The sequence below is a fragment of the Gracilinanus agilis genome, chromosome 1 (genome assembly GCF_016433145.1).
Source record: "Gracilinanus agilis isolate LMUSP501 chromosome 1, AgileGrace, whole genome shotgun sequence".
Lineage (NCBI taxonomy): Eukaryota > Metazoa > Chordata > Mammalia > Didelphimorphia > Didelphidae > Gracilinanus > Gracilinanus agilis.
In genome coordinates, this window is record NC_058130.1 from 109,969,644 (window position 1) to 109,996,195 (window position 26,552).

The 26,552-nt window shown below is 35.4% G+C and overlaps 1 protein-coding gene across 1 annotated transcript in view; it reads right to left on the minus strand.

Moving 5' to 3' along the window:
- Positions 1-26,552, minus strand: part of ADAMTSL1 (ADAMTS like 1) — a 392,524-nt gene that overhangs the window by 272,898 nt on the left and 93,074 nt on the right. The window contains 1 exon segment of the mRNA XM_044657022.1: positions 14,582-14,818. Coding sequence (XP_044512957.1) covers positions 14,582-14,818 — 237 coding nt within the window.

The window sequence follows — 26,552 nt, forward strand, 5'->3', positions numbered from 1 at the left end:
GGGCTATAAAAGAATGCCTGCCCTTTGATCCATCCATACCATTGTTGGGTCTGTACCCCAAAGAGATCATAGATAAACAGACTTGTACGAAAATATTTATAACTGCGCTTTTTGTGGTGGCAACAAACTGGAAAAGGAGGGTATGTCCTTCAATTGGGGAATGGCTGAACAAACTGTGGTATATGCGGGTGATGGAATACTATTGTGCTAAAAGGAATAATAAACTGGAGGAGTTCCAGGCGAACTGGAGAGACCTCCAGGAACTGATGCCGAGCGAAAGGAGCAGAGCCAGAAGAACATAGTACACAGAGACTGATATACTGTGGTAAAATGGAATGCAATGGACCTCTGTACCAGCAGCAATACAATGACCCAGGACACCTCTGAGGGATGTATGGTAAAGAACACTACCTACATTCAGAGGAAGAACTGCAGGAGAGGAAACATATAAGAAAAGCAACTGCTTGAATGCATGGGTCGGGGTGGACATGATTGGGGATGTGGACTCGAAACTACCACACCAATGCAACCACCAACAATTTGGAAATAGGTCTTGATCAAGAACACATGACAAAACCAGTGGAAATGTGCATCGGTCATGGGTGGGAGGAGTGCAGGGGATGAAGTGGAAAGTAGGAGCATGAATCATGTAACCATGTTAAAAATGATTATTAATAAATGTTTAAATTAAAAAAAGAGTATATATTCTTAATTGGCATATCTTAATTTAAATTCATTTTATTAGTTACCACTTTAGCCATATTTTAAAAAAAGCTTTTTTTTTTGCCTTTGAATTGGCTGCATGGAGTTCAAAGTGTGTAAGACCATTGCTTGTTGTGTGGGCTCAGGAATTAATGGCCATGGCTGTACTCCCATGTGCCTGTATAGCACCATGTGGAATTTTTTTACAGAATCCATTTAGGAGGAGGCAGAAACAGCATCAAGGGGCAGAGGCTGTTTATGTGACTATAGGTCCTTTGTTTGTAATTTCAGTCTTCCTTCTACTAGATGATAATGCCACTAGGGAAGCTCTTCCTCCTTTTGAGGAGTAGCTGATGCTATAAATCTGGCTTCTCTGCCATCAAGTTATGACCAAAGGTAGATAGACATGTTTGAAAGAAGGAGGTTAGAAGACATAGATTAAGAGGCAATGGGAAAAAAAAGATATCCAGATAATGTTCTTCAGGGGAAAAAATTGAAGAAGAAGGATGCAGAAATATTAAACAAGTGAGGCCCACACACTTCTGTCTGTGGCCTGAACCAGATTAAAATATAACTGGGCAATATTTAACAAAATAAATTTAGAAATACAGCACAATTTAGATAATTCAATTATGTTGTGTTATAAGTCAATATGCAACCTGCAGGGATTTTAAGTACATTTTAGTGACTCCATTTCTATTTAAGTTTGAACCATTGGGATAAAATATCTTATAATTCTTCTCTGCCATTGAGAAAAAGTCATATGTCCCCCTGAGAATGGACAACTCTTCCTGAACATATGAGGGATTCTTCAAGATGAGACGATTGATATCTATGCAGAATATAATAATGGACAATACTAAAAGGGAATAGGATGGAATGGAGGTCAGTGGAATGAAATTAAAAAGAAAACCTTACTGTCTGTCTTGGAAGGTTCCAAGGCAGAAAAGTGCAATGAGGGTTAAGTGACTTGCTCAGGGTCACACAGTTAGGAAGTGTCCGAGGTCTCATTTGAACCCAAGACCTCCCATCTCCAGTTCTCTTTTCAATTTACTAAGCCATCTAGCTGCCTCCTGAATGGAACTCTTAGGGCTATCTCATATCCTTGAAGTCCTAATTTAGCTTTTCTCCTTTAATTATAGATTCTGTGGTTGGGAGGGCTTTATAAGAAACAAAGAGAGGAAAGGTCTGTAAAGGACTTTAAAGGGGTACAGCTGCTGTATTTTCTGTTTTTAGGGGGCAATAGAGAGCCCCCATAGTTATACTGTTCTATGGCTGGAATAGATAATGAGGCATATATAGAGATAGCTGATATCTTCTCTCCTGAGTACTTCTCTTAACAAAAAGAAGGATATTGCTACCTAAAGAAGATTGCACCAAGTTAGAGATAAGATTTACTGACTTTAATATAGTTCAGGTTAGAAAAACAAGACTCTCCAGCTTGAGCTGTACCAACAAAATTCATTTAATAACTATTATGTGCTGGGGAGACAAAAATGAAGAAACACATACTCTCACCCTAAAGTTGATTATAGTTCACTAGGAGAATAGATAAATCTAATAGAAAAGAGAGCAATAGGAGTAAAGGAAAGAACCAGACAAATATTGTCAGAAAGTTTTAGGAAATAGAAGAATGCTTTAGGCTGGATGTGAGTGAGTGGAATTCAGGAAAGCTTCATGGGACTGGTGTCACCTAAGCTGAATTTTGATTGAAGAAAAGGATTTTAATAAATAAAGGAGAAGGACATTCCAGGCACAGAGGATAGACCGTGTGACACAAAGTTATAGGGGTTGGTAGGAAAATGAAGACTAGCCAGTGGTCCATCCACTTTGAATGGAATGTAAAGAATATGATGAGAGAGGAACCATGTTGTGGTAGAAGAATGATGAATTTGGAGTCAGAAGGTCTATAGTAGTCCTGCCTCTCCTGTTGTTCAGTCATTCAGTCATGTCCAACTCTGGACCTTACTGTTCATGGGGTACTTTTCTTATTTTTCTTGACAAAGATACTAGAGTATTTGCTATTTCTTCTTCAGTGTATTAAGTTAAACAGAGGTTTAAAAACTTGCCCAACATCACACAGCTAGTAAATGTCTGAGTCTAAATCTAAATTCAGGTCTTCCTGACTCCAGTCCCAGAAAACTATCCACTGAGCCATTTGGTTGCCCTCCTGCCTCTCTTACTACCCTTTTCTAGCAAATTATATCCTCATCATCATTATCAAAACTCATAATACAATGCACTTTGAAAAGTATTATTCATCATTTCATTTGAAATAACCTCTCTGGGCCTCAGTTTTGTCTTCTAATTGGAGAGTCTGAAAGTGATTTTTTCAAAGTTTATTCTAGCTTAAATTCTTCCCCCTCTCCCAAAAGAAAGTGCTATATACTGTCTGCGTGTTCTTGGGTAAGTCAAAATCTCTCTGAACCTCAGTTTCTTTATTTTTCCCTCCTCCTCCATCTATCTCTGACTAAAAAATTTTGCTATGTTTAGACTATGGAAGGACTTATTTGCTAAGTTATTTGCATTTTATCTTATAGGCAATGGGGAACCACTGAAGCAGTGGAGTGACATGGTAATCTTTTTCATTAGAAATTACTTTTGGCAAGTAGGCAAGGGTTGAAAAGGAAACAAGAAGAGAGGAAACAATGGAGTTAAGGAGACCATTTAGAAGGACTAGGCAAGAAGTGATGAAAGCCTAATTCAAGATTGAGGCTCCTTAGAGGTATATATTAGAGGCTTCTGACTCCCTAGAAGCTCCTTTTATGAATGGTAATATTGAATGGAGGTAACTGTGCCCCAAAGGAAAAACTGATGATTGAGATCTCTACTGAAAAATAGTTGGCTTTATGATGTTTCTGCTGAAGTGTCACCAAATTTGGTCTATATATGCTTTCTAGGGATATCAAAATGTATGTACCCAACTTGTATCAGTATGGAAACCAAGAAAATGAGATGAAGCCAGAGCCAAGAGCTTTACCCCAAGAAGCCATGGAGGTGTATAATAGACTGAATTCATCTCCTACTGGGGAGAAGTGCCTGAGGGCAACATAACAAAAATAGACCTAGTTAGTTGAGTCACCGGGAAAGTATAGAGTAAATATCTTCCTTAATTGCAATATTACTTTGACCACTTTCCTCTCAACCCCAACCCCACCTCAACTCCCATCATCCTTCAGCTTTCCCCAGGCTCTATTAGGGCTGTTACTACCTCTCCCCCCCCCCGCTCCCACCTTTTAAACTACCTATAGTTTTGTGCTACCAAAAAAAATGAGGGTTCAACTAGAACTCAAGCACAAGTGTAAACCTGTGTACCTGGGGGACCACCTGGAGAGCAATTCCTGGCAGCTGATTGTCAGGACTTGCAGATGTAATAGATTTGTGCTGGCATTTCTGTCGGCACAGACAAGGAGGGCAAAACTTTCTGAAAGCTGTATTGTTGGCATTCACATGGTTTTTTTTTTTATGATGTAACTATTTTAAATGCATGGGATGTTCGTTTGTCCACTTATGGCCATATTTGGAGGAAAAGTTAGTGCAAGAGCTGAAATATATAGATGGCAATTGGAGAGATAATGGTTTACCAGAAACTAAGAATGCTATTTTAAGTCAAAAGATGAGCCTTGACTTTTTTATGTGAAGACTCACATTACAAAGTTTTTTTTCCTATACAATATAAATCAGGCTTGAGGAGAGATTTAAAATTCTTTGAGATATAGTGTTGTTCTCCACTTGGTGGTGACTAATCAGTCTTGCCTACATGACCAGGCAATGCTTCTTCCCACAAGTCAGAAAGATCCTCTTAGTTCTTTACACAATTCATTCAGCTCCCTCAGGACCAGCCTACAGGAAAACCACTTTGTTCTTCTTTAAAAATACAGATGCTCCAGAAAGTTTAACCAAAGAGGTGACAAAAAGGGCAGGCGGCCTTTGTTCACCACTTTTAGGCACTTTGCCTGATACTGTTTAGCCCAGCAGTTTTTTGCTTGTATAGTCTTTGGACAGTAAGTATGTGCTAATTTACAACCCTGGGCAAAATTAAGTTCATTGCTCCAAAGAAAGAAGGGTCTTGATGCCTTAAAAAAAGGCAAAGAGAGTTTTAACAATTAAAGTAGCTTTAAGATTAGTTTTCTTTAATTACCTTTTTTACTTAGTTCAATATTTCTATGGAAATATTCCGAGTAGTCTTTGTACGTTGCTGACTAATTACCTGTAATACTTTGGTTTTCTTTTTAAACTACTTGTAATCACACACTGTCTCCAAAAAAGACTACATATTTCAAAAGGTTTTACCCAATTTCTAATATGCCTATTTCAAAATGAACATGACTATTTTCTTCTTTAGTAGCAAAATTTCAAGCTTTTGAAGTTGCTGATGTCCTGAAATCTTGCATAAAACATTTCTTGAAAGTTTTTACATTTTAAGCCTAAAAATGCCAACTCCTGATATCACAATAATTGTGGATAGTGTTGAATCCCTGCAACTTCACTTAAGTGCAAAGACAACACCAAATCCTAATTTTATTTGATGGTTCTAATGGAATCATCTTTATAAATAACAGATTTCATAGTTGTTTTCAAGCATGTAAAAGTCTTTCACATGGAAGAGGGTTTTAAATATGTTCTTCTTGGTCCAAGAACATAGAGAGACACAGGAGAAATGAGTAAAAGTTGCAGAGGGTAGGTATTTGTTCAAAATAAGTAATAGTTTCTTAATTATTGCAGGCATCCAGAAATGGAGTGGGATGTCACAAGGGATAGTGAGTTTTCCCTTATTGGTAGATTGTTAAATGGAGAGGGGGTGGCCTCTTTGTGAGGATGCTTCTTTATGGGGTATGAGTTAGCCTAGGTGCCTTGAGAGGTTCCTCCCAGGACTTACTGCTGGTACAGATGTGGAGGGACTGCGTAAGGTGCTGGCCAGATGAAGCTTAGAGACTAAATGCTAGGTCTCAAAACTGGGCAATTGGAAGTACTAAAAATCCTATATAGGATTTTTACTTAATTCAATTCAATTTAACAAAAACTTATTAATCTTCTGTCATATGTCAAGCACAATATTAGGTACTGGTGCTCTAAAGACAAAAACAATAAAGATCCAGTCCCTTGATCTCAAGGAGCTTACCTTCTACAATGCAAATACAACACATACCCACACAATTGGATAAGCAAAGACAAAGTACATACAAAGCATTTGCATATTTGCTACTAAGTGGACCTATGGCAGAGAAAAGTTACTTGACTTGTCTAGCTGTCAGATTTTTCATCCACAAAATGAGAATAATGGACTAGATTGTCATTAGTTTCCCTTTTAACTTTAGCATTCTTTTCTGCAAAGTCAGAGATTCATCTAAAACTTATTGGCAGTGGCTCAGCTGAAAATGGTTGGGAATTGCCAGCATTGGGGGGAAATGTCAAATTAAATTAATTAAAGTCATTTTAAGAAAGAGAGATCTCTTACCTATCAAGGGATAAAGAAAGGTTTCTCTTTTCACACACTGCCAGAATATCCTAATTCTTACTGCTGTTGCCTTTGTGTTTTAATTTCTTTGACCATATTTTCTGGATTTCTTTTTATTGATTCTGACTCTTTGTGAAATAGTTCTAGGTACATCTCAGGCTCCTTAAAGGCCTTCCACTTCGAAGTACTCTTGGTGGGACCCCAAGGTAGAGCAGCCACAGCTACACTCCCTCAGATCTGAAAGAATGGGTATAAGGAGGAGAAAAGAAATAGGAAAGGAAGTTTCAAACTCTCCTCATCCCCTCCCAGTCATATAGCAATCCTGCTGTTCTGATTGCCAGAGAATGAAAGTTCTCTAAGTCGCATCACTCCTCTCCTATTTCATTGCCTAGAGGGCATAAGGACAAAAGTGAGTGGAGAGCAAAAGACTAATTTTAGGATGATGGGTTTATGTGACTAAAATCAGTGGGAAGCAAGGGCTCATTTTTCAAGCAGTGTGTAGAGGGGAACACTTGGTAGCAATTGTAAGCCATCATACACCACATACCAAAGATATGTTTCCTCAAATTCTTGCTCCCCTTCAAAAGAGTAAGTAGAGCTGGTTCATTGATTTAGTGTTGGACAGGACCTTAGAGTCCACCTCTTCATTTTACAGGGGAGGAAACTGGAGCCCAGATGCACGTGAAGGGGCTTACCCAAGGTCATATCAATTATGAACAGCAGAGCTAGGATTCCATGTTTTTTGACTCCCCATGAAATGTTCTTTCTTCTATAGCACATGGTACAATTCATAGCATTTTTTTCAGCACTGCCGGGGTTCCGAATATTTGAGTTAAGTACAGTCTTTACCCTAAAGGAACTATGATTGTAGGCACTCAACACGAGATAATATATATACACACAAAATTAAAAGGGAAAAATAATGAAGACCCATGCCAATGAGGGCAAAACAACAACTCCAATTTCTGCAGTGTTTTAAGGTGCACAAAGTTATTTCTTTATTACCGACCTGTAAGGTAGGTAGTGTATTACTATTTTTCCATTTTATAGATGAGAAGCCTCCAGCGAGGTTGAAGTGGTCAGGATTATATAGCTAGTAAGAGTTGGAAACTAGGGAATATGTATCTTTTGTGTTCTTTCAACTACAAAATATAACATTAAAAGGCAAAATAATGACTAGAGGACCTACCATATTAGCTCAAAAGATACACTTTTTTTTTCTCTCATCACTGACTTATTGAAAACCTAAGTGTGGTCTGCAATTAGTGTGTGTGCGTCTGTGTGTGTGTGTGTGTGTGTGTGTGTGTGTGTTTTCATATTTTTTTTTCTTTCAAAGAAATGTCCTTTTAGGGGAAGAGACTATATTTGGAGGTGGCTTATATTTGATTACCATGATACAAGTAACAAAATTATTTGTTTTTATGGCAGTAGAGCATTGCTCTATTCATCAATTTTTAAAATTAATTTGGATTAAGCAAAGAAGGGGAAGAAAAGACACCCATGACTTTCATAGAGCATGGTAGTAAACTATGACACTTCCATTTCTTTAGCATGAATTAAGAATCCTGTTACTCTCATTATTAAGAAAACTGGCATATTTTCAGTTCACACCAACACTTCTCCAGACAAAGTTCTAACTCAAGTTCAGTTACAGAACACTCTCAAGGGAAAGTGTGCATAAGGTAAGCCCAAATTGGAATACATCCCAGAAGTTCTAGTTACCAAAGCACTAAAAAGATCTTATTAAAAGATGGCTTCTTCTATGGGGTGACCCTATGGCCTAGGCCTTAAAGACAGTATAATAATTATGTTATAATATACTGAAGTGAAATTTATACAGACTCTGGGAAGGGATCTAGTGTCTTCAAAATCAAATTAAGTCATCTCAAATATCCATGCAAATGAAAAGAAGCAAGAATGAGATTATGTTTTATCTATATTCAAAAGATAGTAAAAACAATCAATATGATTGATACCTGAGGTAGACTAGGTGGAAGTGACTATACATGGGTAGATTCTATTTTTGATTCTGCTAAGACCTTGTTATGTGGTCTTGAGTAAGTCACTTGATCTCTATGGGCCTCAGTTTTTCATCAGTAAAATGAAGATACTGGACTAGATCAATGTTTCTTGATCTTTTCCACATAGGTAGAACCCTTCAGTTTAAACAAAACTTTATCAGGAACCTTGTAGCAAAATCCTCCAAAATGATAATTTTTAATACCTACTTAACAAACAACCTAAATTCCATTTAACAACAACAACAGCAATAACCACCACAACAACAAAACTTGGGGTATGTCAGACTTCTATGTGGCAGTTTGAGAAATATTGGATTAGTTAAGCTAACAAACTCACAAAAAGAAAGCTCTTGCCACCAAAGTCCTTTGGAATGACCACATCAGAAGTGAAGATGGTTTTATCAAGTAGAAATGACATGTCAATTAAAGATGACACATAACCATTTTCTTTGCTTCACTCTAAGTATCAGAGTGCCTTTCCATCTGACTTGAAGCCAAAAGCTCTAATTTGTTTCATCTTCCCTATTAGAATGTGAGCTCCTTGGGAGCAGGGCTTTTTGCTCCTTGGGCTCAGGTATAGGATGAAACCAAAAAGGAATTCAAAAATCAAATAAGAGAGGTGGAAAAAAAGCTGAAGAAAAATGGGAAAAAGAAATGAAAGCAAAGCAAAAAAGAAAACAGCAAATTAAAAAGCAAAATTTGTCAAGTAGAAAAAGAGGCACAGAAATCCAATGAAGATAAGAATTCCATGAAAAGTAGAATTAACCATCTGGAAAAAGAGAATAAAAAATTCAATGAAGAAAAAAGTTCCATGAAAAGCAGAGTGGATGAAATGGAAAAGGAGAATCAAAAGGTCATGGAAGAAAATCATTCTTTAAAAATTATAATTGAACAAATAGAAGCTAATGACTTCATGAGACATCAAGAAACAATAAAACAAAATCAAAAGAATGATAAAATAGAAGAAAATATGAAATATCTCTTTGAAAAAACTGATCTCAAAAATAGATCCAGGAGAGAGAATGTAAGAATTATTAGACTACTTTTAAGTCATGATAAAAATATAATATCATATTAACAAGAAATTATCAAAGAAAACTGTCTTGATATTCTTGAACAAAAGGGTACAATAGAAATGGAATGAATTAACAGATCACTTCCTCTAATAAATCACCAAATAACAACTTCCAGGAATATTATAGCCAAGTTCAAGAGCTCCCAGGCTAAGGAGAAAATACTGCAAGGAGTCAGAAAGAAACAATTGAAATATCATGAAGTCCTAATTTATATAGGATCTGGCAGCTTCTACATTGAAGGCTAGAAAGGCTAGGAACATAATATTCTAGAGGGCAATGGAACTAGGTTTACAACCAAGAATCATGTACTTATCAAAACTAACTATATTTTTTCCAGAGGAAATATGGTCATTTAATAAGATTTCCAAGTATTCCTGAAGAAAAGATGAAACCTAAAAAGAAAATTTGATTCCCAAATACAAAATTCAAGAGAAATATAAAAAGGTAAATAAAAAAGAGGAAGAGAAAAAATTTAAGGGACTGAATAAGGTCAAATCATTTATATTCCTACATGAAAAGATATCACTAGCATAGTAGTTAGAAGAAGACATAGACAAAGGGTGTGGTAATATGCTGTTTAGGATGATACATCAAAAAAATCAAGGGGTGAAAAAGATGAGAAAAATGAGGAGAGGTAAAATGCGATAAATTATATAACACCATGAGGCATTGAGGGGGAACCTATTACAATGGAGGGGAGGGGAAGGTAGAGATGGATAATACTTAAACTTTACTTTCATTGTAATTGGCTCAGAGGTTCTTTGGGGGTACAGAATCTTATATTACCCTCTAGAGAAGTAGAAGAGGAATAAGAGGGTGGTGGGGAGGGGAGTAATATAAAGGAAGAGGAAGTTGGAGGGGTGATTAAAAGACTCCATAGAGAAATAGGAGGGGAATAAGAAGGGTGGTTGTGGGAAGGAGAGTAACATAAGGGACAGGGAATAGGGGAAGTGATTAAAAGAAAGACACTTGTGTGGAGGGATAGAATAAAAGGAGAAAGCAAAGGATTAAAAGAGGAAAATAAGATAGGGGAGAATACCCAAATGGTAATCATAACTGAGAATATAAATGGGATGAACTCATCCATAAAACAGAAGCAAATAGCAGAGTGGATTAAAAATTAGAATCCCATGTTATGTTGTTTACAAGAAACATGTCTGGGTCAGGTAGACACAGACAGAATAAAGATAAGAGGATGGAGCAACATCTATTGGACTGTAAATGAGATAAAATAAATGCTTCTTTCCTTTCTTTTCCCCAATGCATTCAGGTCAAACACAAACACCTCACTCTGAGAATTCTTAAGAATAAAAGTACTTCTGCTTCTACAATCTATTTTATTGTTCTTAGAATACAGAACTGACAAAACAAATCTATGATCAATTTCCAACCAAGGAATTTATGACATATATTTTTTAAACCTAAGATTAAAAAAAAAGTAACTCCCCCCCCCCAAAAGTAACATTGTAATCCATGCAAATGAGGTGCTAGGCAGTTATGTGGTATAGTATATACAGTACTGGATTTAAAATAGGAAGATCTGAGTTTGCATGTTATAGCAACCCTGGAAGGTAGGTGCTATTATTATTTCCATTTTAGATATAAGAAAACTGAAGCAAACAGAGGTTGTAACTTGCTCAGGAACACATAGCTAAATAATGTTAAATATTTGATACTAGAAAGTTTCTCCAGATAGAGATAACTACTTAGAAAAAGAAATAAAAGATATGAACAAGCAATTTTCAGACGAAGAAATTAAAACTATCTATAATCATATTAAAAAAACTCGAATCACTATTAATAAGAGAAATGCAAATTAAAACAACTCTGAGATACCACCTCAGGCTTATCATATTGGCCAATATGACCAAAAAAGAAAATGATAATTTGTTGGAGAGGATTTGGGAAAATTAGAACAAAATATAACTATAACCAAAGGGTCATAAAACTGTGCATACCCTTTAACCTAGAAATATCATTACTGGGTCTGCATCCCAAAGAAATTAGAGATAGATGAAAGGACCTATTTGTACAAAAATATTTTTAACAGCTCTTTTTGTATAGTTAAAGAATTGGAAACTGAGGGAATGTCTATCAACTGGGGAATGGCTGAACAAGTGATGATATATGATTGTAATGGAATACTATTGCCCCATAAGAAATAATGTTCTAGTGTACTAATGTTCTAGTGTAGGATGAGTAAAAAAATCTGAAAAGGCTTATGGACTGATGCAAAGTAAAATGAACAGAAGTAGGAGAATAGTATATACAGTAATGGAAATATTGTATAATGATCAATTGTGAAGTATAAAACTATTAGAAGCAAAACAAGGTTCTAAGACAACCCTTTCTAAGAAAAAAATGCTATCTAGAATAGCCAAAGAAGGAACTGTTGGAATCTGATTACAGATCAAAGCATGATATCTTTTCCTTTATTTCCTTCATGAGTTTTTATCGTATGTGTGATATGTGTCATAATTCATGGCATGAAAAATATGAAAATATATATTTCATGAAAGCACTAATATAACCTATATCATACTATTTACTTTCTGAGAAGAGAGAGAACTGGAATTATAAAATATCAGAAAATAACTGTCAAAAATTATGTCTACATGTAATTAATTGAAAAGAGGAAAATATTAAAGAAAAATAAATAAATTTTAGCCTTGAGAAGTATCAACTCTCTATAACATATTTTGTTCAAATTTTTAAAAGAGCACATTTTCAGAAAACAGTTCTTTAAAAGTTTTTCTCTATCAAGTCAAAACCATCTCTGTGTCTTACAACAGTAATGTCTCATCCTCGGTTTAATAGTTATTGTTTTTAATTTAAAATGTACAGTTATCTTGTGGTCAATAATCATATGTCCCAGGCAAGGGCCACATTAATATGTCTGATGCTGCTTGAAAGAAGAGAATAAAATGCTTACTTTATGAAGGCTCATTAAATCATCCCTCTAGGATATAATTTAGTTAATGATGGAACAAAATTAATTGGTCAAAGAAAGTTATGATAATGAAGATAGAGAGAATGGGAGCATGATGTTTAGAGATGTACCTTTTAACCCACTAACTTGGGATTAGAGAATTTAGAGTTGGAATCTTCAAAAAAATCACCTAATACTATTCTATTCCTTATTTTACTTAAAGAAACCAAGATCAGATAAAGCAAAATTGGTTTGGAAGAAATGGCTCTAAGTTAGAATTAAATATCAAACATAAAGAAATGGATATCTTTACAAAGCAAATAATAAATGAGAGAACTGGGTATGAATTATAGGGGTTGGGCAGGATACTCCCGGGTAACTACTGAGGGAGACCAGAGACTAGAGAGCAGGTCAGTGCTTGGGCTCAGGACCTGCCTACACCTTTTTTGTAAGGGAACCAAAGATTCTACCTGGGCTCCATGCTGGTCCTTTGGAACTCTGACCTGGGTTGTTGTAGGGAACCTAATTCTTCCTCTTCTTCCTGCTTCCAGCCCCTAGTGTGATTCTAGGCATCAGAAAGGACAAGCCCAGAAACTTGGAGTAGGGGATGGGGGACTTATATTCTACTTTGGCTCATCTGCCTCAGAGGGTTAAGAGGAAGGCCAGAAGCCTGGCTCCTGGCCCCCTTCTGGGCTCTTGGGCTCTTTCCTCACTGTTTGGCTTTGCTGCCTCTCCTTCTCTCCTGTTTATGCCTTGGCTCTCTGCCTTCCACAGGGTCCTTCTAAATCTAAGATTCAATGATTTCAAATTTTCTTTGTTATTCTGCCCACTTAAGTCTCTGTGAAGTTGGTTGGGTAACTGTGGGCAAATCATTTAATCTCTCTGAAATTGTTATCTCATCTGTAAAGTGAGGGGATTGGATCCAGTGATCTCTCTCAGTTCTAAATGTATGACCCTTTGATCCTATGATTTTTTTTCTAAACCCTTACCTTTCATCTCAGAATCAATACTAAGTATTGGTTCCAAGGCAGAAATGTGGTAATTTTAGTGCACTGTCACAAACAATTAAGACTAACACATTTCCCAATATATAAATGATCAAAATTTAGGAGTAGTTTTTAAAAGAAATTCAAGAAACAATCATACAAAATAAACATTCCAAATTACTAAAAAGAAATACAAATTAAAACAACTTAGCATTACCTTTAACTCATCAAATTGGAAAAGAAGAAAAAAGAAATAGTAATATTAGAGGGCCTGTGAGAAGGCAGATATAATACACTGTGAGGGAGGAGGGATATGGATTACTCTAACCATTTTAAAAAATATTTTAGAACTGAATGAGAAAAGCAATAAATTGATTACATCCTTTAACTCATTACTGGCTATACGTACCCCATTGTCATTGGAGGCAGAGTGAAAGATGCCAAGTACGTGAAAATATTCATAGGTACAACTTTTGGGGTAGCAAAGAATTATAAACAAAATGGATGCCAATGGAATGGGGACTGTCTGAACAAATCAAATATACTCTTTGAATAAAATATTATGCTGTAATAGAAAAACAAATTAAAGGAATTCAGAGAAATGGGGAAAAATATGAATTGTTGGAGAATGAAAATAATATCATTTGAAGATTATCAGGCATTGTGGTACCACGGAAAGAGCATTCATTTTGGAGTCAGGAAACTAGGATCCATATCTTATATGTGCTACTCATTACCTCTATAATTTTGGGCAAGCCACTTAATCTCCTTCAGTATTAGTTTCTTCACCTATAAATTAAAGAGGTTAGGATAGATGACCTTTCAGATTACTTCTAGTTCAAAAATATATGTTTTTGTGATCCAAATGTAAAGGAATATGATACCAAAACAAAAGTGAAGTCAGATTCAATTCAATGTTTGACTTTAGTTTTAGAAAAGAGATAAAGAAATGAATTTTTCTTCTTTTGTTAGAGAAGAGGATGACTGAGAATGGGACAGACTTCATATATGCTGTCAGATCATTTTAATTAGCTCTTTTTCTTTGTTTCAAAAGGGTGGATTCAATGTTAGGGATAATGACTGAATAAAGAACCAAAAGGCAACAGTAAAACAAACAAACAAGAACCTAAGAACTAAAAGGAATACTTACATAAAATATTCAATATTTTATTTTCTGATTCTCATGTGAAAATTGAAGAAAGAAATCATATGGAGTAAAAAAAGTCCTTCCTCTTACTATAACACCTTATCTTTTAATCCTTCAGCCTAAACATAATTTATTGGTCAAAATGAGAAACACTGGATAAAGAAACACTAGGTGAATTGGAGAGAAATACATGGGGAGTTTCTATAAACCCATGGGATAGGGGAAGTGTTTTAATATGATGAACTAAAGACTCAGTACTTACTTGACACAAACCACTAATACACATGTCCAGTGATTCTGTGTAGCATCTTGTACCATCTAAAACTTTAGGGGCTAATTCAACAACAAGAGTAGTCCCTTTAGCCTGGCACTTCAAAGAACACGGGTTGTCGGGGTCATTCGACACAGGTAGCCATTCATACAATTGGCCATGATACTTGACATCATTGTGAGCAGAACACTGCTGGGCTCGAAAATCTCCTGCTTCTGGAGGGCAGTCCTGGAGAGGCAAGGAGAAGAAAAGCAGAGGGTTAGGAGCACATTCCAAACTAGTAAATTTGGGGTCATCCCTGTCCTTATAAAAATGTTGCAGCTGTTTGGCCTTTATAAAGTACAAACAGAACAAAACAAGGTCACTGGTCAATACAGAGTGCACTTTTCCATTCTCATGAGAGAGATGATATGATTATTTAGTTCTTGGAAAGGAGCAGTAGGGATTCCAGAGACTAGTGTGTGTGTGTGTGTGTGTGTGTGTGTGTGTGTGTGTGTGTGTGTGTGTACATTCTCTTAAGGAAAGTATTATGCTATTAAAAAAAATCTTTGTAGCACTAGAAATGCTACATAGCAGATACTCAATAAATGTTTGCTGAATTAACTCCATAACTATTTCAATTTTCCTTTGTTGTTTGGTTGTTTTCAGTCATGTCTGACTCTTCCCATTTAGGGGTTTCTTGGCAAAGATCCTGGAGTGGTTTGCCATTTTCTTCTCCAGCTCGTTTTATGAATGAAGAAACTGAGGCAAACAGAGTTAAGTGACTTGCCCAGGGTCACACAGCTGGTAATGGGTTATGGCCAGATTTGAACTCACAGAGATGAGTTTTTCTGGCTGTCCCATTTGTTTTTCTAGGGACTGAAAAAAAATAACACAAATATAAGAAGACTGAATAAAATGGGCTTTAAGATTCTTTCCAACTTGAAAACTTTTCTGAAATATGGTAGTTGTTTATTTTAGTGACACATCAAAAACTACCTTATTCACAGATTTGTTTGTAATTTTTTAAACCACTTTTCCCAGAAAGAAGAAAAAAATTCAAAAGACAGTAGAGGAAAAGAAGGCTTGTTTATATTTGAGTTGCTTCAACTCAAAGAAGAGGAAAAAAAAGTTTGAAAAGACAACAATCATACTTTTTTCTGACTGATAGATCACATTTGCAGGAATACATTTGGTAAAAAAAAACAAATTTTACATAATTTTAAACTATGTTTCTATGATTCTGCCTTGGAACAATGGAAAGGTCATCAGTTCTGGAGTCAGAGGCACTGTATTCAAGATGTGCTTTCAATGTTCATTTCCTTTGTGACCTTTGGCAGATTATCTAAACCTCCTGGGCTTTAGTTTACTTATCAGTAAATTACAGAGGCTGGGACTGCCAGATAAAGAGCTGCCTGAATAGGAGGAAGACTGTCTAATTCCCACATATCTAATCTAGCCAAATAATGAAGTTGAGACCCAACCAAATAATGACAGAGAAGTCCAATGAGACTATGGAGACTTTTTTTCTACCCCAGAATTGCATAGTCTATTAGAAGTCCAAGGGCAACAAGAAAGGATATCTATTAGCAAAGCCACTGATGGTTCAATGTAGGCTCCAATTAGACCAGGGATAGGCCAGGGATATCTGTAGCTTTTAAGGCTCTGTGCCCAAAGGCAGAAAGAATAAAGTTTCTACTCTTTCCTTTCTCCCCTAAGCCCAGAAAGCACCAGGAAGCAGATCTTGGAAGTCATAAAGAATGGACAATGACTTTGAAATTCAGACTAGGATAGTCTAGGGTCAGGGACTCTGAAGTACTGAACACTCTGCTCAAAGATGCTGGATGGGACCCTGATGATCCATCTAGAGGCCTGAAGCACAAGAATCCAGGAAACCTAACCCTGGGCTGCAAAAATAAACCCACAAACTCAGGGGGCTCAAGGAGAGATCAAACAGGGATTATAGCCTCATCCAAAGCCCAGCAGAGGCTAATCCTGGCATAAAACCCCAATTTAGGAATTAAATTTGTAGAAATGAGTAAATCAAGGAAAGCCATGAACAATATCAAAAGTTATTTCAAATCATGAGATTCCTCCCTTCATCTAACAAATACTTCTCCAATAACTACAAGTAGAGACTCAAGGGGGGAAAAAGAATCTTCTATTAGAACTACATGAATACCTAGAAGAAATGAAGCAACATACAAAATAAAATAAAAATGCTAGAAGAACTCAGGAGAACAAGTTGCTTGGAAAAGAAAATAGTAAACCTAACCCAAGAAATAGAATCTCTGAAAACCCTAATAGGCCAAACAAAAACCAATGAATCCATGAGATAGAAAGAAATTTTAGATTCTAAGTGGGTGCTTTAGATTGTCTCTAAGATAACTGAGAAGGGCTGAATACATTCTTATATATGTATATGAAGGAAATTATTCCACCATGAGAAATGAATCCTGGGTAATATGAACTGATAGAAAAGTAAGCAGACTCAGAACAATTTAGATATGAACAGAAACAGTGTATTGAAAAACGTTAAAAGGCTTATGAACTCTAAATAATGAAATAACCAAACATAATTCCAAAAGATGTATGATGAAGCACATTACCAACTTCCTGCCAAAGGAGGGATTATTAAGTGTCGTACCAATCAAAATGACAAAGAATTATTACAAAAATAATAACAAAATTCAACTACAGTAGTAAAAGGTCAAAAATATCAAGAGAATCAATGAAAAAAAGTAAAGGAAGGTAGTCTAGCAAAACTAGATCTCAAACTTTTACAAAGCAGTAGTAATCAAAATAAACTGGTATTAGATTAGTAGGAGACTGGGGAAAACATTTTACATCAAGGTTCTCTGACAAGAGGCTCATTTCTGAAAAATATAAAGAACTGAGCCAAAAACATAAAAATAAAAGCTCTTTCCCAATTGATAAATGTCCAAAGGTTATGAATAGGTAGTTTTCAGAGAAGAAATCAAATCTAAAATAGTGATATAAAATGCTCTAAATGACTAATAATTATTTAGATAACTCTGAGAGATGATCTCACACCCATTATATTGGTTAAGGTGACAGAAAAAGAAAATGACAGATAATGGAGGGGATGTGGGAAAATAGAGACACTAATGCAATGCTGGTGAAGTTATGAACTGGTCCAATCATTTTGGAGAACAATTTGGAACTATGACTAAAGGGCTAAAACTTTGACACAGCAATATTATCATTAAGTCTATACCCCAAAGAAATCAAATGAAAAGGAAAATGATCTATAAATAAATTTTAAAAAGGCACAGCAATTCTTTTTGTGGCAAAGAATTAGAAACTGAATGGATGCTTATTAGTGGAGGAATGGAATGGGTTTGGTGAAGATTGTGATGAAATAGTATTGTGTTATAAGAAATGATGAAGAGGATGGTTTCAGGAAAAACAGGGAAGACTTATATGAACTGATACAAAGTGAAGTGAGCAGAATAAGGTCAATGTACACAGTAACAGAAGCATGATAAAGATAATCAATTCTGAAAGATTAAGTTACTTAATTAATCAATGATGAATAAATGTAAAGGGCTTATGATGAAACATCCTATCTACCTCCAGAGAGAGAAAAGATGGATTCTGAGTGCAGAATGGGGCATATTTTTGTTTCTGTATTTATTTTTTCTTGCTTTTAAACTTTTTTAGGAACATATTGAATATTTTGCATGACTTCATATTTCTTGCCTTCTCAATGGGTAGAAGAGGGACTGGTAGGAAGGAGATAATTTGAAACTGAAAAAAATAATTAAAAATGGAATACTTTTTTTGTTTTACTTTGTGTATAGAAATGTTCTTTTTTTGGTGTGTTAGCTTAGGAAAAAATTAAAAAGGAAAAGAGGTGTTAGAAATCTTATACAATCAGAGAAGAAAGATTGGGAAAAGACCTGTCTTACTTTAACCTTCCCTTGCAGCATCAATTAGAGCAGATGAGGATGTACTTGACACTTAGGTGATGTTAAGGGAAATCTGAAATTTGCTCATTGCATTTAATTGACAGGTTAGGAAATCATAGAATTCACAGTATCATAGATTAGGGGCTATGATTTTTTTTGGGGGGGGGAGTCTTGCTGGGAGGAAAAATGAGAAGAGTTAAGCATCTAAACAGCAAAAAAAAAATTCTGATGACAAATATTGAAGCATACTTCCCTTTACTAAACAGAGAGTTAATGGACTTTAGGCACATAAATTATTAGACAAGGACAATGTGTTGGTTTGCTTTGTTTAGCTATCTCCTTTGTTCCACAGTAAGCTTCTATTAGGTGTGTGGGTAAAATGAATCATTGTAAAGAGATAGTGATGCTGGGTGGGTGGGGGAAGCAAGGAAAAGGAGAATGGTCACCAAAAAAAAAAAGAAATGAATGCTTTGGACTAGATGGCCTTTTGTAGCTTTACCCTGCTCTAGATCTATGATCATACAGAAACTGTTATTCTGAGAGCTCTGGAATCGGGGTTTCCTTTTTCCTGAAATTTACTTTATATTTAAGTGACTACCCCTAGAGTAAAATACTGCTTATTTTTAAAAATTCCATAATTTTTCTAATACTTTACTTAAGCCATTTACCAAGTAGCTCATGTCCTTTTAAGGCAAGATATGCATATAATTGCAAAGATCTTTTGCTTTTGCTGATTATATTTTCACTAAAATTCCCCTTCAGTGCCTCAATGACGCAGAAATATAAAACTGATGGCTACAGCAGTGAGGCACAAGCTATGACAGAATCTATCAAACTGGAAAGTCTTCAAGCACAGGTCCTGTAATGCAATCTCTGTTTGCCTGTCTGTCACCTGAGGATCAGGCCAGCTAAGTTCAGAGAGGCTCATCACCACATGATGAATTTTTTCAGGCATAGCAAATCATTAAATCCATCTATTATGGGTTTTGATGTGGGCCAATTGAAGGAGAACTGATGCCAATGAAGTCATGGATGCCTGAAGTATTACATCTGCCCCCAGAATATTGAAACACAGGTACCGAAGTGAAGGAATATTGCAAGTAGATTATTCATGGTTGGGAAACAAATTGAGTGAGGAGGCTTGAATGATTTTGCATATGGCTTTGAAATGTTCAAATGAAATATTTGGAATTCTTGGTTCTTACATGACCCCTAATAATATAGGACAGTGGTTTTTATAATTATGATATTGCTAATAATGGTATCAAGATCAATGTTTGGCATTTACAGGCCACTTTTCATCCTGAAATTTCACAAGGCATTTTATTACTTATCCATACAGCAGTGACGGTGAGGTCATGTCTAAATATATGAGGTAAAGTAGAGAATTCATGCAATTATTTGGATCAAGCAGACTCCAAGGCCCCTCAATATTTTTGCCTCAATTATCTGGAAATGGCAATGAACCAATTAAAAGGTGATGCAAGCAGTTGATTTTGCTTTTCATCCAAGAAGTAAGGATAAAAAACCAAGAGACCACATAGTATATAGTAGAGATCATTTTCTGAATTCTTCTGCCTATGAAAGCAGAGTCAGGTTTAATCATTGGACTCACAATGCAACTCAGAGTGCCAAATCAGATCCTTCTGTTTGGTTCAGCCACCCTGCTTTGTAGCTTTATTAAAACACACACACACACACACACACACACACACACACACACACACACACGTACATGGGTGCAGAATTCCCTTCCCTCCTCCACGCAGCATCTCCAGGGCTGAAAGCTTTATCTATTTAAGTAAACTTAAATTATTCTGTAGAATTAGTTGACTCCTTTGAATCTGAAAACAAATTAAATAAATATGGCTCAAATGTAACAACTTTACCAGATACTAAAGATGACAGAATTGAAATGTTAATTCTTTTAAGACTTTCACTTTTGTGACAAAAAATAAAACACTGAAAGAAAGTATGAGAGGCTCAGTAGGCAAAGAGACAGACATTTGCACCTCATATTTGGCTTCGGGAGATGACTTATTGCAAACTTTATGAACCTGGAGGGTCACAATGCCTGAGAAGACTTTTTTTTCCTCCAATCTAATCCCACTGTCTTTCCTTCTATCTATGTTTTTGCAAGGGTGGGAAAATATGTTTAGCTAAGTTGAGAATGCACTTAAAACCTGGAGTTCAGAGTTTAAAACTGAACTCGAACCTTTGTAATGTTTGAGTTTATTTGTACTTGGCAAAATGCAACTTCCTGCTTTAAGAAAAAAAGACTTAAGAAGGCTTATAAAACAGGTTCAGAAAGCTTCTTGGACATCAAATAGCTCTTACAAAATAACATTTTGATGATTTAAGTGTAAATGAATCAGAAACATATGAATCAAATTTCCCTTGAAATACACATGTTTAAAAATTAAGGGAAGAAGGACTTGGCAAAAGGAGCTTTTGTTGGACCCAAAACATTTGAAACATAGTTCAAGACACTCGATGAACCCAAAATGCAGCTGGGTTAATTCACCCAGCTGCAAATTGGAAACTCAAGTAAAGGCATGGTAGTCCCATCCATACTTCCTGTTCCTCTTTTTTACAAAAAGAGAGGAAAGAAGGAAAGGGCGGGGGAAGAGAGAGACAGACAGAGAGCAAGTCATACAGAACAGAAAGAATTTTACACCTGTCTCCTTAACAGCTTTGGACAAGTTTTATATATAGCTTCCAAGGCACTGTCACTCATATCTCAGTTTACAATACATATGACCACTAGACATTTACTCTGATCATGAGATGTTGTTTTCCAATAGCGAATATGGGATATAAAATTATACAGAACAAATAGAAGATGAAATTTCTACTCTCAAAGAACTCTTAAATCTGGTACACTGACAGCATATAATAAGGAATATAGATAATTATTATTTTAATATTTACTTACTGAGCTTTGTTGTAAAGAATAACTGAATCCCCACAAAAAGGGACTTAAATTAATTAATTCTATTAATCCTTTGAAATGGATTACCTCAGGATGCAGTGGATTTCCCTCTTTGGAGGTCTTTAGTTAAAAGCTGGATATCTAGGCTACTGATCTGTAGAAAGTAGGTAGCTTTATGGATCAGGTATGGGAGGGATCAGATTGCTTCTGAGTTCCCTTCCAATTCATACTCTGGGTGTTGTTTCTATTCTTAACTCATTGTATTGCCTTTGTGCAGAATAAAATATGCAGGCACTTACATAAAAGCCTTCTTCTTAATGACCCTTTCTACCTTCTCCCCCAGAAAAAAAAAAGATATAATTTGGCAGGATGATGCATGGCATATAAGATATGGAACGAAATTTCCCCAAATTTTATTCTTCCAAGTTTGCTAGATAGGCACTCCAAAAGGAAAAGATGCACTGAGAAAGCTAGGGGTGGACATGGAGCAGAGGGCAGCTATCAAAGAATCAGTTGGACACACAGGAGGAAAAGCTCTGTGTGTCAAGCAGTCTTAGCTTAAGCTCTGGGTCATACTATTAGGAAAGGACTTCTTTATGAAAATATAGTTTATTTAAGAGAGTAAAAAGTTCCTATAAGTGCCCCATTTCCACCATTCCAGTAACAGCACTTTTTCTTTAGAACTTTAAAGCACCTAATTCCAATGTTAATGCTTCCTTCTTAAAAAACACAAAAACAAAACCTGACCTTTTATTTGCCCTCACTATAATTCATAAAGTCCATGGAGTGCTGCCATATATGAATCCAATTCAAAACAATTTCTGGTTAATCAACTAGCCAGTGGAAAAGATAAGATGAATCCCAGATGTCCCCTGATGATGATAGGTATATCAAATTACAGTATGGGACAAAACAAGGTCAGATTTTCAAAGTTTACTTAATGGGTGAAATGTAAAAGATTATATCGAGGCAACTAAGGTAGAGGCATTCAACGGACCTTTAAAATGGTTTTTAAAAAAATGCAGTATATAATAACAAGGCCAAAAGGAGTTTTCTTTCTTTTTCCTTTTTTCTTCTTTTTACCTTGTTAAAGTAGAAATTTCCCTCCATAAAGATAAATTCTCTTCTACCTCTGATGCAAGTATTTAACAGCTAACCTGTTCTGTTGACTTGGCTGCTTTATAAAAGCTATTTGAAGAGTGCCCGAGAATAAATGCCATAATTCCACTCTGTTGTTCTACTTAGAGTCAATTGACACCTGATAACATCAATAAATTACTGGAAAAGGAGTCTAGATGACAAAATGGCATCGCTAGACATTTAAAAATGTATTAATCCATCTTTTTAGCTTCTCCCCATTTCATTTTCTTAATTGTAAGCTATCAGTTTTTTGAGGTCTACAAAACCAACCCACTCATATTATAGGTAAGGACTTACCCAGGATCAAATAGCTAATAAGTATCTGAGAACGCCAGACCTCCTAATTTATCCTCCTGATAAATCCAATGACTTACCAGCTACATCATGACATTTCTCTACATTATTCTTCATAGAATCAGAGATGACAATATATATATATAATATATATATAAATAGATATAATATATAAAGTATACATCTCATCCCTCCAAATTAATCTGTATAAACTAACTCATTTGTGGTAGAAACATGTACATGTTATATATATGTATATATACATATAAACACATACATGTTTTTCTCTATATACTTCTTTATAACATATATCCTTCTAATAGACAAGTTAACTAAAGTATATAGCAATAATATCTATATTAGGTGGAGATGATGCTGGGTTCTCAAAGACCATGCCAGTGGAGTACAAACTTGGCCAAGTCTTATTGACTTAGAAAGGGCATCGGTTTGGTTCTGGAGTTAGACTATAACTATCATCCAAGTATCAGCCCAGCAAAGATTGAGAAGCTCATCATGAAGTTGGCCGCAAGATAATGAATTGTCGAAAGGAGAAAGGAATAAGTTTTTTAGAGTACCCGCTATGTGTTGAGCACTCTGCTGAGCACCTCCAGCAACTCTCTAACACTATCTACTAAGTCATAAAGTGTTTGCAATCTACATTAGGAAAAATGAACACTCACAGTAATGATCTCTGAAGTACTGACGTATAAAAATAGGTAGGTAAAGTGTTCTTAATTCTTCATTTACAGATGATTAAAAATGACACAGAAAAGTTAACATGAATGATTTGACCTTAGTCACAATGAGAGAGTGGCAAAACAGTGCTCCTTGACTTGTCTAATTCTCAGGTTAACACACTAGAGAAGGAGTAGGATTATCCTTCTATATATCGAAGGCTCATTTTATATTTTGCAGGATTATATTTAAGAATGAATCAAAAATGCTATTTATCCTTTATCCTATCATAACCTGGTTACAACTGAATTTGCCCTACAGTTTTCAGCACTATACTATACTATACTATACTATACTATACTATACTATACTATACTATACTATACTATAATAACTTAAGGCTTTTAGGAATATTTCTAGTGTTCCTTATTTCTCCTTACTATGGCATTTTATTTCAACAACTGGAGTAAATTTGTCTTTTACATAAAGTGAGAGCTTTCTTATTGGAACTCTTGATCTTCAAGAGTCCATGAGTATTATTTTTTAAAATGTAGACAAGACTTCTAATTTCTTTAGTGTAATGGACTCCCAGTGTGGAAACTTCCTTTATTTATGTATATTGAAGACTGCTTTATAATTTAAAGTCTTATAGAGTTGCCTGAGATACTGAGAGGTTATCTGACAATTTATTTTCTATTTTCCAATTCAAAAAGTAGGCAATATTTTTTCTTTGAAATATCATTATCATTGAGCTGTAAAAAATGCTGAATATAATGAATACAGAAAATAAGAGAAAGAATTATATGAATTGATGGAAAGTTTTATACGAAGGTATGCAAAGTAAGAAAACAATATACATGATGACTTATAAGGTAAATCAGGGGCATTTAAAATTTAAAACTCTTGTGCTTTGCCTGAACTTGAAAATGTAATTGTCAAATATTTAATCAAATAAATTAAAATATAATAGAACATAATGTTAATAATTGGTTTTCTAAGTCAATATATGGTCCCTCAGGGATCATTCTCTATTGTTTAGAACTCCTGCTTCTATTTGAGTTTGACGCCACTCATGTAAATGGAAAGAAAAATAACCACAAAGCAATAAAATTGAATTATGAAAATTTATAAGGAATAATCTTGATCTAAAAGAAGGAATATGAGAAGAAACTTTCCAATCTCCTCTTCAGTCCTTTGGAGAAGTAAGGGAGGGAGGGTTCATGTGTATGGACCATGTATATAATGTCAGATTTTTTAGTATATTGATTAGTGTTGATATTTTTTTCTCCATTACCTCTTGTTCTTTTTTTTCCATTTTGTGAAAACACAAACTTTTTGTAGTAAATCATGGCCTTCTGGGATGGGGAAGGGAGGATTTAAGGGGAAATTTAGGTGATATCAAAAACAAAAGATGAAAAACAAAAGAAACATTTGACATTACTAAGTTTGGGAAAAAATAACAATTCAGCCAAATGCTTGAATTTTCATAGGGTCGTGAGATTTGGAGCTAGAAGGAACCTCTGACATAATTTAATCTAAAACCTTCATTTTACAGGTGAGGAAACTTAAGCCCACAGAAGTGCGGCAACTTGCCCAAGTTCACAAGGCAGTAATAACACAGCTGAGATTCCAGTGCAGGTCCTCAAATCCTTGCACTTCAGAGTTAGAGATGTTCCGACTCCAGATATAGTGATCTTTCCACATTACTATCATTTCATATAAGAAAATCGAGAAGAGATCTGTGCCTATTCTATGTAAAAAGTTGATTGAAATTTCTCACTCCATAAATACATGCATACACATATTCATACATACATATATATATATATATATACACAAATGTATGTCATATAAATTTAATGGAGTGATATTTAAGAAACAAAATCTTGGTTTAATTTATTTATAATTTCAAAACTATATTTTAATGTCCAATGTGCAGGTTTAATGTCAAGATACCAAGTTTCATTTCAAAAAACTTTTGGCCTTTAATATCCAGTAAATAATGTTTGCAAGACTAAGAAGTATCATCATCATCTTCTAAACTGTGGATTTAAGAGCCTATTTGTGAATGGCTGTTAGCTGCTGTGCAGTGAAAATACGCAGACATGGTCCCTGCCCTGTCTAGACAGGCTATATAGAGACAATCCTATTACACTGTAAGAGCCATTATATTGTAAGTCTCCAACAGATTACTATGAGTACAAGAAAGAAAAAAACATTGACCCTGAGTGTTTATGTCACATTTAAGGAAAGCTCATTCAATTCATTTTTATTTAATATATCAGGCACCCACTATGTTTAAGATACTAAGCAGGAGGCTGAGAAGAGGTATTAAGAAAAAAACAAGACAGTTCCTATCATCAAATGACATACATTCTACTGGGGGTATCCAATGTGAACATTGATAGATAAATAGGAGGTGGTTTGAAGAAGAGAACATTAGTGACTGAGAATCATGGCAAACTTCACAGAGGAGGTGACACTTGAGCTGAAGCTAGGCAGAAGATAAGAATTTTGAAGTTGAATATGAGGAAGGAGTGAATTTCAGGCATGGAAAATGGTTTAGAGGAACATAGAGAGGCAGAAAGTTCAGGAGAACAGAGTAGTCCAATATGGCTGAAATGCGGAATCAGTCCATGAAGGGAATAATAAAAGAGATATTTCCATAAAAGTGGGTTGGAATGCAGCCTTGCTTTCCCCCTTCCTTTTTAAAACTAAAGCATACTTTTCTGGATATCATGATTAAATGACTGGATCCTGAGGCAGCATGAGAAAGTGGAAATTGCACTGTATTTAGGCTCAGAGGACTTGGGTCGCTACTTGCTATCTATGTGACCCTAAGCAAATGATATCCAGACTTCAGACTCCAGTTTCCCTTCCCCTGTGTTAAAAGGACTAAAGGATCTCAAAATTCCCAGACGTAAATCTTATGATCCTACCCAAACCTTATATAATGATTCTCGTCCTTGTTTTTTCCTTTCCTTTCCTTTCCTTTCCTTTCCTTTCCTTT